The sequence below is a fragment of the Scyliorhinus torazame genome, chromosome 12 (assembly GCF_047496885.1).
Source record: "Scyliorhinus torazame isolate Kashiwa2021f chromosome 12, sScyTor2.1, whole genome shotgun sequence".
In the NCBI taxonomy this organism is placed as follows: Eukaryota; Metazoa; Chordata; class Chondrichthyes; order Carcharhiniformes; family Scyliorhinidae; genus Scyliorhinus; species Scyliorhinus torazame.
In genome coordinates this window covers 185,159,048-185,177,848 of record NC_092718.1, presented here as the reverse complement: position 1 = coordinate 185,177,848, position 18,801 = coordinate 185,159,048, and the positions used below count along the sequence as shown (strand labels likewise).

General features: G+C 50.8%; 1 protein-coding gene across 2 annotated transcripts in view; it reads left to right on the top strand.

Moving 5' to 3' along the window:
• Positions 1-18,801, top strand: part of tmem248 (transmembrane protein 248) — a 64,887-nt gene that overhangs the window by 30,307 nt on the left and 15,779 nt on the right. For both annotated transcript variants that reach the window (XM_072469501.1, XM_072469502.1), the window contains exon 2: positions 17,169-17,345. In XM_072469501.1, the coding sequence (XP_072325602.1) occupies positions 17,169-17,345 (177 nt within the window). The remainder of the gene's footprint in view (positions 1-17,168; positions 17,346-18,801) is intronic.

The window sequence follows — 18,801 nt, the reverse complement described above, 5'->3', positions numbered from 1 at the left end:
TCCTCTATCCTCATCGCCATTACCTTGGCCAGGAGCTTAGCATCTACGTTCAAAAGGGAAATGGGCCTGTAGGACCCACACTGCAGCGGGTCTTTATCCTTCTTCAAAAGTAACGCTATTGTCGCCTCCGACATAGTCGGGGCAACTTCCCCCTTTCCCTGGCCTCATTAAAGGTTCTCGTCAAGAGCGGGGCCAGTAGGTCTATATATTTCCTATAAAATTCCACCGGGAACCCATCCGGTCCCGGGGCCTTCCCCGCCTGCATGCTCCCAATCCCCTTTACCACCTCCTCCACATCCATCTGTGCTCCCAGTCCCGCCCTCTCCTGTTCCTCCACCTTCGGGAATTCCAGCTGATCCAGGAAATGCATCATTCCCTCTTTCCCCTCCGGGGGCTGAGCCTTATACAACCTCTCATAGAATGTCTTAAACACCCCATTCACTCTCTCTGCTCCCCGTTCCATCTCTCCCTCCTCATCCCTCACCCCACCTATCTCCCTCGCCGCTCCCCTCTTCCTCAATTGTTGGGCCAGTAACCGACTCGCCTTCTCTCCATACTCGTACTGCACTCCCTGTGCCCTCCTCCACTGTGCCTCTGCCTTACCCGTGGTCAGCAGGTCAAATTCCACATGTAACCTTTGTCTTTCCCTGTACAGTCCCTCCTCCGGTGCCTCTGCATATTGCCTGTCCACCCTCAGAAGTTCTCCCAGCAATCGCTCTCTTTCTTTACTCTCTTGCTTCCCTTTATGTGCCCTTATGGATATCAGTTCCCCTCTGACCACCGCCTTCAACGCCTCCCAGACCACTCCCACCTGAACCCCTCCATTGTCATTAAGCTCCAAGTACCTTTCGATACACCCCCTCACCCTTAGACATATCCCCTCATCCGCCAACAGGCCCATATCCATTTTCCAGAGTGGGTGATGTTCCTTTTCCTCTCCTACCTCCAGATCTACCCAGTGTGGAGCGTGGTCCGAGATGGCTATGGCCGTGTTCTCCGTCCCTGTCACCTTCGGAATCAGTGCCCTTCCCAGGACAAAAAAGTCTATCCGTGAATATACCTTGTGAACATGGGAGAAGAATGAGAACTCCTTACTCCTAGGTCTGATAAATCTCCAAGGATCTACTCCTCCCATCTGCTCCATGAAGTCCTTAAGCACCTTGGCCGCTGCCGGCCTCCTCCCGGTCCTGGACCTCGACCGGTCCAGCCCTGGATCAAGCACTATTGAAATCTCCCCCCATTACCAACTTTCCCGCCTCCAGGTCTGGGATACGCCCCAACATACGCCTCATAAAGTTTGCATCATCCCAGGTCGGGGCATATACGTGTTCCAGAACCACCGCCTCCACTTGCAGTCTGCCACTCACCATCACGTATCTACCCCCACTGTCCACCGCTATGGTCTTTGCCTCAAACAGTACCCGTTTCCCCACTAAAATAGCCACCCCCCTATTCTTCGCATCCAAACCCGAATGAAACACCTGTCCCACCCATCCTTTTCGTAGTCTGACCTGATCTGTCAATTTCAGGTGCGTCTCCTGCAACATAACCACATCTGCCTTTAATTTCTTTAGGTGTGCGAGTACCCGCGCTCTTTTAATCGGCCCATTCAGCCCTCTCACGTTCCACGTGATCAACCGGGTTGGGGGGCTCTTTACCCCCCCCCCCCTTGTCGACTAGCCATCCCCTTTTTTACTCCAGCTCCTCACCCGGTTCCCACGTACCCATATATCCCACCGACGGTGCCCTCCCGCCTCGACCACCCCGCCCCATAACAGCTCCCCTTTCCCCTTAGCAGCAGCAACCCAGTTAGCTCCCCCCCCCCCCCGCTATATCCCCCTCTAGCGTAATTACACCCCCCGTGTTGCTCCCAGAAGTCAGCGAACTCTGGCTGACCTCGGCTTCCCCGTTTGCCCTCGGCCTCTCACTGTGCGAGGCCCCCACCTTCCTGCGTCCCTGTTCCTGCCTTAATTACAATAGCGCGGGAACGAGGCCTGCGTTTCCCACTCAGCCCCGCTTTCCTACCCACCGGTGCCCACAGTTCCTCATACACTCTCCCCCCCCCCCCCCCCCCCCCAAATGAGGGGAAGAGAGAAAATTTACAGGATTAAAGAGTTGCTCATGAACATTTCTTTATTTACAACAAAAAAACGCAAACGAATGCTCTTTATTATAGATCGCGGGGGTCGGGGGTCTGGGCGTATCCGAAAATAGGGGATCTTATTCTATATACCGGGGTGCGAGGTAGGCTCTCCTTCTCCATTTTCTCAGACGAATAATCTGCACGATGCAGCAGAGTATCGCCAATACCAATCGGGATTCTATCGCGTAGGACAGGGAGTACCAGGTTATAAACCTGTCACACCAAGATGGTGTGGTGTCGCTTGTGTCTGGGCTCTGGGCACTGTGGGGGAGTGAATCATTAACGGCTGGGGGAGTTGAGGTCAAGGGGTTCGCGGTCATGCGCAACCAAGTGTCCATGATGGCGATGAGCCACGCGGAGGATGTTCCTCATGGTTCTTCTTCTTTCACTTCTCTTCTCTTCTCCGGTCCTGGAGCTACTGGAGTTCTGTGTGATCAAACATTGTGTCTGTTACTATCTTGGTTTAATATCTCGTACGATAGCCTGTCTGTCCTTTAGTGCCAATTACTCCCTTTATAATTGGTCACTATGTGTGACTCCCTCTTTTTTTTTTCAAAAAACGAATTTCAGGAAAAGACACACGTACAAATAATGAACCAGTGCGATCCGTCTCGCAGACTGTGTGGTTTACCATCCAAATGTTTGAGGATGTAAATAGTAAAGGGTTGGCATCCTAAGGGTTACCTGAAAACAAAAGAAAACTTTTTAAACAAAACTTTGCCGAAATGAGGTGCGTATGGGCCGCGACGGGTAAGATTTGGATGGAGTCCCCGGGTAGGATGGCGGCCAATGCCGTGTGTGCCCTACCCGAGCGTAGCTGACCAGAGGGGGGGGTTCCCAGGCAGGGCCGGTCCCAATGCCGTTTCTCCACTGCCTGAGCAACCGACAAGAACGGGCAAGAAATGTAGTCATCGTGGGGGGTTGCTGTATTGGTTCCTTCCTCGAACCAGAAGGGCAGTTATGAACAGGGGTCTGTGTTTCCATCGACAGCCGAGTTCCGCTGAACTGGCGTCTGGAACCTTAACAAGTCTCTGCGGACAAACTAGTTCCTCTGAACTAGCGTCTGGCCAAACTAGTTTCTCTGACTGCCAGTGGGCGTCAGAGGGTGGTGGCGTGGGGCCGTGGAAAATAAAATTTCCGGTCTGACATACAACGTTTAACAGTACAAGTACAAACAACGTAAAACATGCTGCAGGTTCCATCAGAAAGGAGACCGTTTTCTCCCAAGCGGTTCCTTTTAAAACATCATCTGGACACCTCCGTTATCGGTTGCGAACAGGGTCGCAAAGGGGTCCTCGTTTTGGGAGTCAGACTCCAAGTCGTCATCTTCTCCCGGATGCCAAACTCTCAAGTGTATCAGGGCTGATAGGGCTGCATGTGCGATTTCGGATCGCTCTCGTCATTCCGGACGAGTCTGTACAAATTATCTCTGTGCCAGTAGGTGGTGTCTAGTTCTGTGGGGACGGAATCGGGGTCGTCATTGTAAGTCGGTGGTGGGGTTTGTTTAGGAAAGTGATCATGAAGGGATCACTCGAATCGTGGTCAGATTCGCTGGGTGTGGGTCCTGTTGCATGGGGATAGTAGGGAGGTGTGCTGTGGCTATTGTCCGAGTCACAGTTGCTGTCGCTGCTGCTGCAGTCTGTGGGTGTCCCGGGGCGGAGTGTATATTTTGGGGGTGGAGTCGAGGTTGTGTCCGTGGCTGGGCTGGATGTGTTGGGGGAGGGTAGGGTTACGTTGGCTGTGGGTGGGGCATGGTCTGCTGCGTCGAGCATGACGTGGTGTGCGTGGTTAGACTGTGTTCCATATGCCTTCATCTGGTTGATATGGAACCACGCAGTCTTTCCATTGGGGTACTTTATTTTGTAGACGGAAGGGCTTACTTTGTCCGCAATGGAGTACGGACCCGAGTACTTTGGTGACTGGAATGTACTGGGGTTGTATACGGAGAGCATGACTTGCTGTCCTACACTGAACTCAGTCGCATGCACTGTCTTATCGAAACAGGGCTTGCTCTGTTTCTTTCTTGTGCCCAATTTCACTGCGGCTGCTAGCTGAGCCGTTTTAACATTCTCCACTAATTGTTTGACTGCGTTCTCGTGTGTGAGGGCCGTCACTTCGGGGCTGGTCAAGTCTAAGCCTAATAAAAATTCTGTGCCTTTCATGGGGCGTCCGGTCATGAGGGTGTGTGGGGTGTAACCTGTGGATGTGGAAACTGTATTTTGCAAAAACATCAGTGCAAAAGGGAGGACTGAGTCTCAAGTGGTGGTGTTTTGCTGGATCATTTTTCTGAGGGTTGATTTTAGGGTCCGATTCATGCGCTCCACGATACCACTTGACGGGGTGGTATGCAATGTGGAATTTTTGGGTAATGCCAAATATCGTGAGGACGTTCTTCATGACATGTCCCGTAAAATGGGAACCTTGGTCGGATTCAATGCTGTGGGGTAGTCCCCATCTCATAAAGATGTGGTGGGTGAGGACCTTGGCTGTGGTCTTTGCCGTGTTTGTTATGGATGGGAATGCTTCCACACAATTTGTAAATGTGTCTATCACCACGAGTACATATTTATAACCATTCCTGCAAGGGGGCAATGGTCCTATATAATCAATCTGGAGGTTAGTCCAGGGGCCATTAACGGGTTGGGTGTGACTGAGCTGAGCCTTTTTGGCATAACTGTCCGAGTTGTTCTGGGCACAGATAAGGCAATTCTCAATGTAGTGATTTACATCGTCCTTTATACTCGGCCACCAACAGAGCTGCCTGAGGTGGGCTGTAGTGGGATCGATTCCCTGATGTCCATGACTGTCATGGAAGAAACAAATATTTTAACACCACACCGTCATATGTGGTCAGAGCATTTTAAAATCTCTCGTAGGGTGCTGGATAGTTTCCTTTCAAAATCTCCCTGAGATTGCTGTCCTGCTTCTGGGCCTGCACTAAATCCTCGATCTTAGTCTGCGAGACCTGAACTGCATTCACTGGTGCGCTTTCGGGGGGTGTCCAAAAATATCCATGCCTGGAACCTGCTTTAGCCAGTGCGTCGGCTTTTACATTTCCAGGGGGGGAGAAACGATGGTGACTACGAACTTTAACTATTCCAAAAGTCCTGTTCTGTGCTCTCTCTAAAATGTGACGGAGCAATGGGGCTGAAGGGAGGGTTTTTCCATCTGCGGAAACAAATCCTCTTGCTTTCCACAGGGGTAGGGATTCCGCAAGGCTGTTGCAGACATAGAGGCTGTCCGAATATATGTCTGCTGGGCTGGGGAAGGAATCTGGGTGTTCCACTCTGTATGCAATGGCCGCAAGTTCTGCTGCCTGCGCGCCTAAGTGTCCTGGAAGTTTTATTGCTATTTCTTCTGGGGCGCGTCTCTGCGCGTCCCCGACATAAATACCGCATCCTGTTATGCGCTTCCCTTCTAATATTGTAGAAGATCGATCCACATATATCTTTATGGGTTTGCACGTGTCTGTGTGTTTGGGGCTCTGGGGTGAACTACCTATCTTTCTGGGGGGTGTTTTAGCAATGAAGGGGCCTGTGGTGTGGAGAGAGAATTTCACATTCATGGGGGGTTCCCGGGTACTGTAAGTTGTTGGCTAAAAAAGTGTGGGTCTTTGTCCTTTTAACAGTGATGTCCCATCCCTGCAAAAGAAGGGTCCATCTGGCTGCTCTTATCTGACTAACTGTACCGTCCTTGAGTCGTCCGTCCAGTAAAAGTTGGGTGGGGGTGTGTTCTGTGAGGATTGTGATGGGGTTCAGTCCGGTAATGTAAGAAAAATACTGTACTGCCCAAAAAACTGCGAGCAGGTGCCTTTCACAGGCTGAAAATCCCTGTTCCACCGCATCTAAAACTCTGGAGGTGTAAGCCACGGGCCTTAACTGTTCGTGCCGTTCCTGAAGGAGCACGGCCGAAAGGGTGCAGTCTGTGCTTGCTACCTCTATCGCAAAGGGGAAAAGCGGGTCTGGAACTTGTATTGCTGGGGCTGCTATGAGTGCTTGTTTCAACGAGTCCACAGCATCCGTATGCTGCGGAAGCCATTCCCAGGGGGCTCCTTGCTTTAGGAGGCCTGAGAGGGGTGCTGCCTTGCTGGCGAAACCGTCAATGTGGTTTCGGCAGTAGCCAACCAGTCCGAGAAATGACCGGAGGGCTGAAACGTTCTGGGGAAGGGGCAATTTAGCAATCAAGTCAATCCTTTTGTGCTCGATCTCGCGTTTACCATGTGTGATAATTGTACCCAAATATATCACCTTATCTTTTTTTAAAAATATATTTATTAAAAATTTTTTTCACAAAACAAAACAATTTTTCCCCCTTACAAACAATAAACCCCCCCTCCCCCGTAACAAAATAACACAAAATCGCCCTGAGCAAGATAAACATGGTAAGGTGATATATTTACATAGCTTTATACACTGGCTCTCGCCCATTCGTGCCAGTTTCCCCCACCCTCCTTGTTATCCCCTGCTTATCCGTCCCCTCAAGCAATCTCTCGTTCCCCCCCCCCCACCCCAGGGTTGCTGCTGCTGACCGACCTTCCTCTAACGCTCCGCGAGGTAGTCTAGGAACGGTTGCCACCGCCTGTAGAACCCCTGCGCAGACCCCCTTAAGGCAAACTTAATCCTCTTCAACTTTATGAACCCAGCCATGTCGTTTGTCCAGGCCTCCATGCTAGGGGGCTTCGCCTCCTTCCACATTAGCAAGATCCTTCGCCGGGCTACCAGGGACGCAAAGGCCAGAATGCCGGCCTCTTTCGCCTCCTGCACTCCCGGCTCGTCCACTACTCCAAATATTGCTAGCCCCCAGCTTGGCTTGACCCGGACTTTCACCACCTGAGATAATGCTCCCGCCACTCCTCTCCAGAACCCCTTCAGTGCCGGGCATGACCAAAACATATGGACATGGTTCGCCGGACTCCCTGAACACCTTCCACATCTGTCCTCTACCCCAAAGAACCTACTCAACCTCGCTCCCGTCAGGTGCGCTCTGTGAACCACCTTAAATTGTATCAGGCTGAGCCTGGCACATGAGAAGGAGGAATTGACTCTACCCAGGGCATCAGCCCACAAACCTTCCTCTATCTCCTCCCCCAGCTCCTCCTCCCATTTACCCTTCAACTCTTCTGCTAGCGCTTCCCCCTCTTCTTTCATCTCTTGGTGTATTGCCGAAACCTTGCCCTCCCCGACCCATACACCCGAGATCACCCTGTCTTGAATTTCCTGTGTCGGGAGCAGCGGGAATTCCCTGACCTGTCTCCTCACAAAAGCCCTCACCTGCATATATCTGAATGCATTTCCCGGGGGTAGCTCAAACTTCTCCTCCAGTGCCCCTAGGCTCGCAAATGTCCCGTCGATGAACAGGTCCCCCATTCTTCTAATCCCTGCCCGGTGCCAGCCCTGGAACCCCCCGTCCATCTTCCCCGGGACAAACCGGTGGTTACCCCTGATCGGGTACCACACCGATGCTCCCACTGCACCCCTATGCCGTCTCCACTGGCCCCAGATCCTTAACGTTGCCGCCACCACAGGGCTCGTGGTGTACTTTGATGGTGAGAGCGGCAGCGCTGCCGTCACCAGCGCCCCCAAGCTCATTCCTTTGCAGGACGCCATCTCCATCCTTTTCCATGCCGCCCCCTCTCCCTCCATAACCCACTTACGGATCATCACCACATTTGCTGCCCAGTAGTAGCTCCCTAGGTTTGGCAGCGCCAGCCCTCCTCGGTCCCTACTGCGCTCCAGGAACCCCCTCCTTACCCTCGAGGTTTTGTTCGCCCACACAAACCCCATAATACTCCTGCCTATTCTCTTGAAAAAGCCCTTGGTGATCACGATGGGGAGGCACTGGAACACAAACAAAAACCTCGAAAGGACCACTATTTTTACCGACTGCACTCTACCCGCCAACGAGAGCGGCAACATGTCCCATCTTTTGAAGTCCACCTCCATTTGGTCCACCAACCTCGTCAGATTCAGTGTGTGTAGGGCCCCCCAGCTCCTGGCTATCTGGATCCCTAGATACCGAAAACTCCCCTCCGCCCTCTTCAGCGGTAGGTCCCCTATCCCTCTTTCTTGGTCCCCTGCCTGTCGTACAAAAAGCTCGCTCTTCCCTACATTGAGCTTATAGCCCGAGAACTCCCCAAACTCCCTCAAAGTCTGCATGACCTCCACCATCCCCTCCATTGGGTCCACCAATTACAGCAGCAGGTTGCCCGCGTATAGCGACACCCGATGCTCTTCTCCCCCGCGGACCACCCCCCTCCATTTATTAGACTCCCTCAGTGATCTGGCCAAGGGTTCGATCGCCAATGCAAACAACAGGGGGGACAGGTATTTCACTCGGGACCTCGTTCCTCGGTACAGCCGAAAGTACTCCGACCTCTGCCGGTTCATCACCACACTTGCCTCCGGGGCGCTGTAAAGGAGCTTAACCCAGCTAATAAACCCTCCCCCGAACCCAAACCTACGCAACACCTCCCAGAGGTACTCCCACTCTACTCGGTCAAAGGCCTTTTCCGCGTCCATGGCTGCCACTATCTCCGCCTCTCCCTCCTCCGATGGCATCATTATCACGTTTAAGAGCCGCTGCACATTCGTATTTAATTGCCTGCCCTTTACAAATCCTGTCTGGTCCTCGTGTATCACCCCCGGGACACAGTCCTCAATCCTCGTGGCCAGCACTTTTGCCAATAGCTTAGCGTCCACATTAGCCTTTCCCTAAGTAATCTTTCCTCCGGGGCCTCTGCTTATCTCCTGTCCACTCGCAAAATCTCCCCCGCTAACCTCTCCCTTTCCATGCCCTCTGTCTTCTCCCTATGAGCCCTGATGGAGATTAGCTGTCCCCTGACCACCGCCTTCAACGCCTCCCATATCACCCCCACTCGCACCTCCCCGTTGTCGTTGGCCTCCAGGTACCTTTCAATACACCCCCTTACCTTACCACACACCACCTCATCTGCCAACAGTCCCACATCCAACCGCCATAGCGGGCGTTGGTCCCTCTCCTCTCCCAGCCCCACTTCCACCCAGTGCGGGGCATGGTCTGAAACGGCTATGGCCGAATACTCCGTCCCCTCCACCCTCGGGATGAGCGCCCTGCCCAGCACAAAGAAGTCTATCCGGGAGTATGCCTTGTGCATGTGGGAGAAGAAAGAAAATTCCCTGGCCTGAGGTCTTGCAAACCTCCATGGGTCCACTTCCCCCCCCATCTGGTCCATAAACCCCCTGAGCACCCTGGCTGCCGCCGGCCTCTTTCCCGTCCTTGATCTGGAGCGGTCTAGTGCTGGATCCAGCACTGTGTTAAAGTCCCCTCCCATTATCAGTCCTCCTACCTCCAGGTCCGGGATGCGCCCCAACATGCGCTTCATAAATCCAGCATCATCCCAGTTCGGGGCGTATACATTTACCAACACCACCCACGTCCCTTGCAACCTACCACTCACCATCACGTATCTCCCTCCATTGTCCGCTACGATAGTCTTGGCCTCAAATGACACATGTTTTCCCACCAGAATTGCCACCCCTCTGTTTTTCGCGTCCAGTCCCGAGTGAAATACCTGTCCTACCCATCCCCTTCTTAACCTAACCTGGTCTGCCACCTTCAGGTGTGTCTCTTGGAGCATAGCCACGTCTACCTTCAATCCCTTCAAGTGCGCGAACACTCGAGCCCTCTTCACCGGTCCGTTCAGGCCCCTCACGTTCCACGTTATCAGTCGGATTGGAGGGGCTCCCCCCCCCCCCCCACCCACCCACCCCGGCCGACTAGCCATCTCCTTTTCTGGGCCAGTCCTGTGTCCGCGTCTCCCTCACCTCCGTCCCGGCCACCTCTTCTGTGTCCCATTCCCTTTTGGCCAGTGCAGCAGCAACCCTGTTTCTCACCTTCTCTCCCACCCCCCTCCCCCCCTGCTAGATCCCTGTCTAGCTTTTTTGCTCTTCCCCCCCCCCCCCCCCCCAATATCACTCCCCTAAGTCAGCTGACGCCTGCTGACCCCGGCTTCCCCCGCCATCCCTTTGACCCCCCGCGTGGGAATCTCCCCATCAGTAGACGTTCCTACGTTCCCCCTCCCACCTTCCTTCCCGCACGCGGGAGAAAAACCCCGCGCTTTCCAGAGCCTGCACCGCCCCCCCTGAGCAGCTTCTGTTGCGGCCTTGTCTCTCGTCCCCAGCCCATATAACATTCCCTGCGCATGCTTGCCCCCCTATATACAACCGCCATCATACTTCAACCCTGAAATACCCCCCACCCTCACAAACCCTCAATTAGAGTCCAACTTTTCAGTTAGTATAAAAATCCACGCCTCTTTGGGCGTTTCAAAGTAGTGGTGTTGGCCGTTATATGTGACCCGCAGTCGCGCTGGCTGCAACATTCCAAATTTCACTCCTTTCCGATGCAGCACCGCTTTGGCCCGGTTGAAACCCGCTCTCCGCTTAGCGACCTCCGTGCTCCAGTCCGGGTATATTCTGATCTCTGCATTGTCCCACTTGCTGCTCCGCTCCTTCTTGGCCCATTTCAGGACCCCCTTTCTGTCTGTGAACCGGTGGAATCTCACCACCATCGCCCTTGGCGGCTCGTTTGCCTTGGGCTTCCTCGCCAGCACCCGGTGCGCCCCTTCCAGCTCCAGCAACCCCGGGGGGGCCTCCGCGCACATCAGCGCCACAATCATTGTGCCCGCATATGCCGCGGCGTCGACCCCCTCCACTCCTTCTGGGAGACCCAGGATCCTCAAATTATTTCTCCTCGACCTGTTCTCCACGTCTTCGAGTCTTCCCGCCCACGTCTTGTGTAGTGCCTCGTGCCGCTCCACTCTCACCGCCAGGCCCACGAGCTCGTCCTCATTCTCACTCACTTTGTCCTGGATCTCCTGGATCTTCACCTCGTGGGCTTTCTGGGTTGCCCAAGTCCTTCAATTATTGCCACCATCTCCTTGCGCAGCTCCTCGAAGCAGCGCTTGATGAATTCTTGCATCTCTTCTTTGTTCCCGGCCGCCGCCATTTTGTTTGTTTTACCTTTCTTCTCCCGCTGCTCCAGTGCCGTTTTTTTGCCCGTTTTGCTGCGGGTCCGGTCAATACAGGTTAGTGGGGGAACCTCTCACCTCTCTTCCCCATGGGTTGGCTGTGTGAAAAGTTCCGTTGGGGCTCTTCTATCGAGCCCGAAAGTCCGTCTTCGCGGGAGCTGCCGATTCGTGCGGCTTAGCTCCGCGTAGCCGCAACCGGAAGTCCCACCTTATCTTCTGTTGCTCTTATTAGCCTTAGTTCTATTAGCTCTAATTCTGTCACCTTTGCTCACGAGTCGCCAGGTATCTTTCTGATACCGCCACATGGTTCAAGCTCAAGTAATGATTAATAATGCAGCACACCGCTCAGTAAAGGTTAAATCAACGATCATTTATTATATACAGCAACAAATACTTGTACAATAATCCTACTTCTAGACTACTACCTACCACTAAAGGCCAATACTTAACTTTGGTGATGGCCAACCAGGTCAGGGAAACGAATGGTCTATCGAATTGGGTCTGGCCTGCGGGATTCAAAACGGCTGGTACGGGTCGATAGTCTGGAGCACCTATCTGGTAGCGATCGCTGGAGTAACACTTACTTGTTTCTTCGTCGAAGGTTGCGAGCAGGAAGAGAAGGGTCGATCTGAACTTGGCCCCTATTTTTATAGTCCCTAGGGGCTTCCCACCTGTCGGGGTAGACCTTGACCCTGGTTCCAAGTGATTGGACTTGGTCCCAATCACTTGGTTCGATATGCTCCAATAATGGGGCGATTCCTTGATCGGGGGGTGTTCGTCCATCTTTCTTTGTCTCAGCCACTGCTGGCGCCGAAAAGTCTGGATCGGCTTTATGTTGCTAATGTGTAGCAATTGTTCCCGGGGATGGCTGCTTAGTATGCAGATGACTGTGTTGTTGTGCTGTTAATGGCTGCAGGTATGGGTCTGGGCCGACTTCCCCAAAGCCGAATACACTGTTTTGCCTGCAGCTGTCCGTTTGAGTCCTGTTGGCTGATTTTCCCATCAGCCTCTTTCGTTCGCCATTTTAGATCGGCGTTTGACCATTCTAATCGGGAATCAGCCATTTTAGGTGGCTACACTTCCAAAATCTGGCCCTTTTGGGGGTTAATTTTACAACCAATTGAATGTAAGAGTTCCAGGAGTTCGGACAAGAGCTCAATGTGCTCTTCCTTGGAGTCTGTCTGCAGTAGTAGGTCGCCTACGTACTGGACCAGATATTCGGGGCGAGAAGATTTGGCTAAACCATTTGCCAGCTGTCGGTAGAAAATGGAGGGGGAGTTGTGGAATCCTTGTGGAAGGCATGTCCACGTGTACTGTTGATTTCTATATGTGAAGGCAAATTTGTACTGGCACGCCTTTGCCAATGGAATGGACCAGAATCCATTACTGATATCCAAAATCGTAAAGTATTGGGAATTGAGTCCCTGCTTGAGCATGGTCTCGGGACTTGTTGCTACTGTGGGGGCTGCTGCGGGGGTGATTTTGTTGAGTTCCCGGTAATCGATGGTCAGTCGCCATGATCCATCGGGCTTTCTCACTGGCCAAATCGGGGCATTATTAGTGGAGGCTACTGATCTAAGTACATCCTGCTCTAATAAGCTTTCGATTACTTTTGCGATTTCTCCCTCTGCCTCTTTGGGAAGTCCATACTGTTTTTGTGGTCTAGGGTCAGGTCCTGTGATTTGTACGGAACCAGTCATCCGGCCACAGTCGTGTTTATGGGTCACGAATGCTGTCCTGTTTTTCTGTAGAACTGCGCTAACCTGCTTGTCTGTGCTAAGAGTCGTCGGGTTAAACCAAAATTCGCCTACTGCGCTAATTTTGTTGGCGTATTCACCTATTGTGAGCGTTGCGGGGGCTCTTGCAGACTTTGTCATTTTCCAGACACATTGGTTGACTGGATCAAATGAAAGGTGGTGGGAGTTCTTGAAGTCTATTCCCAGAATGTGTTCTGCTGTGTGCGGCAGGTCAACTAAAACTACAGGGTGCTTGGTGGTGATGTTGCCGATTTGAATGGGTACAGGGGCTGTGATGTGTCCCTGCTGTGAGTGGCCTGTAAAGCCGCTGAGGGTGATAGTGGCTGTAATGGGCCACGTGTCCTTTTGGAACATGGTGGAGGAATTTATTGTGGTGCGGGACCCTCCTGTGTCCCAGAGAAACTCGATGGGCTGTCCCCGTATTTTCGCTGCAACTACCGGTCGTCCGGACCTGTGCCAAAGGGTGTCGCAGACCCAACTGGGGGAGCCCGAACACAGTCAGTCTGTTCCCTTCGGGTCCGTTTGATCTGAACGGGTGCTCACACTATGTATGAGCTCTGTCATATTCTTACTTAGAGTGCCTGTCTGCTGGGCTCTCTGTGGCTTTCGTGCACTCTCTTGCAAAGTGTCCGAACTGTCCACAGTTGTAACACTCCTGTGACTTTTGTGGGGGGCTGTTCTTTCCTTCATTTACCCATGCGGGGTTCTGGTGTGTTTTAACTGCCTGTATGTCTGCGTCGGCCTGCTTTTCTTCGGGATTTTTATCTGCGGGTTTGTTTTGTACAGACTGCTCCCAGGTGCGGGACAATCTTTTTACTACCCATTTCTCATTATGAGCCTCCTCTGAGGGATCATAATTCGCGCAAGTTTTTGTCCTGTTTCTGTTGCATGGGAGATAAGGGTACGGGTCCATTTGGCCATGTTGTCTGGGGACAAATGGGCGCAGTCTAAGTCTCCACAAACTGCTGCAAAGTGGATCCACAGGCGTCCAGCAAACGCTGTGGGGTGCTCGGTTTTCTTTTGCCTACATTTATTGAGGCCATCTACAGGGTCACCCCTGTTATACCCGATCGCATCTAGGACCGCGGTATGCATTTCTGCAAGGGTGCCTCCTACATTCTGTGGGTCGGGAAGGGCTGCTACGACCGAAGGGTCTAGACTCAACTGTGAGCTTTACAAGCTCTCGCTCATCCAGGCCGTACATGGTCGCCTGCTGCTTTACTCTGGCAAAGAAATGGTGGGGGTCTGAGGTGGGGAGGAACGGTGTGATCTTCTTGCACTCGTCCCGTAATTAGATCACTGTTAAGGGGGTGGTGTACAGAAATTCTGTATCGTCCGATGTGGCTGTGCGGTGGGTGGTGACTGGGTTCATTGGAGCCTGAACTATCTGCTCTGTGGGGGGTTGAGACACTTTCCTCTTTTGGGGCTTTCCCTGCGCACATGTTCCCTGAACATATCTCTGCGCTGTCTCATTTAACTCTTCCCAATCAGGGCCGTCTTCCTCATCTAATTTTGCTCCAAAGGTTTCCTGGAATCCTTTTTGGATTGAAAGCAGCAATTGCAGCTCTGCAATCTGCTTCCGGCACTTTGCGTGGTCTAATGAGCTTTGTCTTTGCTCCGTGGTGGCAGCATGGAGTGCTCTTAACGCTGCCTTCAGGTCACCACATTGCCTCTGCAATGCTTCTACCTGCTTCTCGGTTTCTTCTCGTACCAGGACTGCATGTTGCATGTCCTGATTGGCCTTTTCATACTGGGACTGGAAGCTGCTTAGGTGCGCCAGACAAGACTGGTGTGCCCACTTGGCATCATCCACCTCTCCGTCTTTTGCTGCCAACTTCCTCCTCAACTATAAGTTCTCTCTTTCTACCACACTAACATCGACCTTACTCATTCGATGTATGCCTTCTATCTCTTTCCGGAGCGTCCTAACGACCTCCTCTGTGCCTCGCAATTGTGCCAAGCAGGACACGATTGCCATCGGCTTGCGAGCTTTCCCTAAGCTCTTCTTGTGAATCTCACTCAGGTTCTCCCACCAAGTATGTCCTATACTCCCGGGACCCGTTTCCTCATTGCTACAGAATTCGCTCCAAAGGGGCCATCCTTTCCCTTTGAGGTACTTCCTAATTTCTTCCTCCCATACGGGACACTGTCCTTCTCTACTGCTGCTGGTCGCTGCAACCGCATGTTCTTCTGGGTTCATGAGGCGCTGCATTGCCATCTTTCTTATCCGAATGCTTCTTTTAAATTTGGAACAGGGGAGCTGAGGCGGTGCTGTAAATACGGGTACGGCTTTCGCTAATTTCCGAAATACAAACTCCCGACAGTTTTGTCGCAACAAAACATCTATCAGTTTACCTTATAGCCCTGTTAGTTACGCATGCATTTAACACACTTCCGAATTATGAGGATTGATCAGAACTGCTTGAACACTTGTGGTTTTCTGTTCCCAATTGGATCTCTAATTCAAATTTTTGGTTTCTCCCGGAGTGGTTAAGCCACTTCTAGTTCGGGTCCGTCAGAATGTCGGCAGTAATATGTTGCTAACTTTTGGTTGGTTCAATTGGCTCTGTTTTATAACCTTTGCTCTTGAGTCGCCAGGTATCTTTATTTTACCGCCACGAGGTTCAAGTTCAAGTAATGATCAATAACTCAACACACCAGTTAGTAAGATTTAAATCAAAGCACATTTATTATACACAGTAAATCGCTACTCATGCATAAATTCTACTTCTAAGCTACTTCTACAACTAACAGGCCTATACTTAGCTTCGGACTGGCCCACCAGGTCAGGGGAACAAATGGCCTTTCGTTCGGATTCTGAAACTGCGGGATTCAAAGCCAGTATGGACTGGTAGCTAGGCGCGCCTATCTCATAGCGAGCCTCAACTTGAGACTTACTTCAGTGATGCGGCAGCTTGGACAGTTCACTCTCAAGGGTTGGTTCGCGTTGCTGAGTGACCCTGTCAAGAAGAACGATTTGAGCTTGGGGGCTTAATTTTATAGTCCCCAGGGGCTTCCCGCCTTTCAGGGCAGACCCCCTACCTGGTTCCAGGTGATTGGACTTTGTTCCAATCGCTTGGTTTGATTTCTCCAATACTGGAGCAGTTCCCTGATCGATGGACGGTCTTGAGGTGTCCGTTAAACTCTTTTGTGTTGGCTCCTGCTGGCGTGGGGGAGTCTGGCTTAGCTTTGTTTGTCCCAAATGTTGCGATTGTTCCTGCGGATTGCTTATTAGTATGTAGATGGCTGCTACATTATTATGCAAATGGCTGCTTGTATCGATGCTCTGAGCTTTCGCAGAGTTTAATACACAGTAACTTGCACCTGCTGGTTTCTGCCTCTGTTGGCTGAATTTCCCTGCAGCGGTGGCTACAAAAGTAAACTGAGTATTTTACTGGAAATGTTCTCAAATGTTTGAGGTTTTTGACTGTTTTAGCTATATGACTGATTCTATATGAAATCCATGTGACTTCTGGGTAAGAAATTTGACTTGCTGATCTTTGTAAGTTATGAGCACGAATAATGTTCATATTCTGGATTTTTGTGCATCATTTAGTGTGATCTTTCTTTCGTCTTGATCTCGCTGTCATCTTTTTTTTATATTGTACTGGTGCAGCAAAAAAGTTCTGATTGGCACAGTGTATTTAATGCAGATGAACAAAACTATGAATTTTAGGAAATCTCCCCACGGTAGCACAGTGGTTAGCACTGTTGCTTCACTGCTCCAGGGTCCCAGGTTCGTATTCCTGCTTGGGTCACTGGCTATGTGGAGTCTGCAGGTTCTCCCCGTGTCTGCGTGGGTTTCCGCTTGGTGCTCCGGTTTCCTCCCACAGTCCTAAAAGACATGCTTGTTAGGTGAATTGGACATTCTGAATTCTCCCTCGGGCGCCTAAGTGTGGCGACTAGGGGATTTTCACAGTAACATCATTGTTAATGTAAGCCTAGTTGTGACAATAATAAAGATTATTATTATTCTCCATACCATTGTAAGTGCCCAGAGTCTACAAACGACCATTTCTCTCTATTAGATGGAGACAGTTAGTTATTTGGCTTGAGGGATGCCGTTCCACAAATGTTGGGCAAGGCGAGGTTGCATGCACCATGAACTACCACAGCCGGTAGAGGGATTGAATCCATGCCGTTGACATTATTCTGTACCACACTCTAGTCATCTAGCCAACAGAGCTAACCAGCCCCCCACTAATCAACAGATAATAAAATTTGTTCTTGTGATAAATTTAACCAATCATTTGTTTTGCAGGTTTACTTGACAGGAACTATGCTTTCTATCCATTCACTTGAGAACTTGAAGGTATACATCAGCAACCGTCCTCCCCTTGTGGTGTTTATGATTAGTGTCAGTGCAATGGCCATAGCTTTCCTGACGTTGGGTTACTTCTTTAAAATAAAGGAAATCAAGTCTCCGGAAATGACTGAGGTATTGTTTTTTGTCTCCCTTAATGGCATGGAAATGTTTCTCAAAAATGTTTGTAATGATAAAGTTCTAGATTTATACAAGACTAGAGATGACTTTACATCGTGATTTCTAAAGACTGGTTCCAACACAAGCGTACGGGCAACTTGAGTCTGAAATCTGTGTAAAGGATGTGTCTATTCTGCTTTGGTGGTGGTGGGGAGGCATTGTGCAGGATAAAACAGCTCAACTTAGAAACTTTGGTGTCTGCAAATCAACAGAATTACGCTTTCACACGTATAGTTTGCTAAATACACCTATGTTATAATAATCCATAATAGTTTAAAGTATAAACAACCTTTTAGGCTGGTTTCAAATGCTGGGTTCTTGAATCATCCCAGTCTTTTACACCCTCTTCCCTGACCCATATTAAACCATCATTTGACCCATTGGAGGCTTATGTCAATAAAAGCACAAACTAAATTTAATGCTGGGTCTTGTTCTTGATAGCATTAAGCGGTTGGCTGTTTGTTGTAGCATAGTGCAACCCAGCGATTTTTGTTAAGCGTTTCAGGGCAGCACGGTAGCATTGTGGATAGCACAATTGTTTCACAGCTCCAGGGTCCCAGGTTCGATTCCGGCTTGGGTCACTGTCTGTGCGGAGTCTGCACATCCTCCCCGTGTGTGCGTGGGTTTCCTCCGGGTGCTCCGGTTTCCTCCCACGGTCCAAAGATGTGCAGGTTAGGTGGATTGGCCATGATAAATTGCCCTTAGTGTCCAAAATTGCCCTTAGTGTTGGGTGGGGTTACTGGGTTATGGGGATAGGGTGGCGGTGTGGACCTTGGGTAGGGTGCTCTTTCCAAGAGCCGGTGCAGACTCGATGGGCCGAATGGCCTCCTTCTGCACTGTAAATTCTATGAATCTATGCATGTGCACTAAATTGGATGACTACTCTGTCAAGTTGACAACAAAATAGTTGCAGCTGTGAGGAAAACGTTTTAAATAGAAAGACCTTACATTTCTTTAGCACCTTGCATTTCCGAGTACTTCGCCACAAATTAATCATTTTTGAAGTTTAGACCCAGTTGTGATGTCGGGGAAACGTTTGGAAATGTGGCTATCTATTTGCGTGCAGCACCGGCCCTGGGTCACTGTCTGTGTGGAGTTTGTACATTCCCTCGTGTCTGCGTGGGTTTCACTCCTGTGCAGGTTAGGTGTATTGGCCTAACCCTTAATTGAATACAAAATTGTGTTCACAAAATTTAAATTTAAAAATTGCCCGCAGCAAGGCCCCACAAACAAACTCCTCTTTTGATATTGTTGGTTTTATGAATAAATGTTGCCTTGGGAACCATGCAAACACTTCATCCAAGAGTGCTATGGGATCTTTTACATCTAGCAGAGCAGTTAGATGAGATCCAAATTGAATGTCTCCTCCACAAGACATTGTAACTAAATGATTTTGATTACATCTGATGCT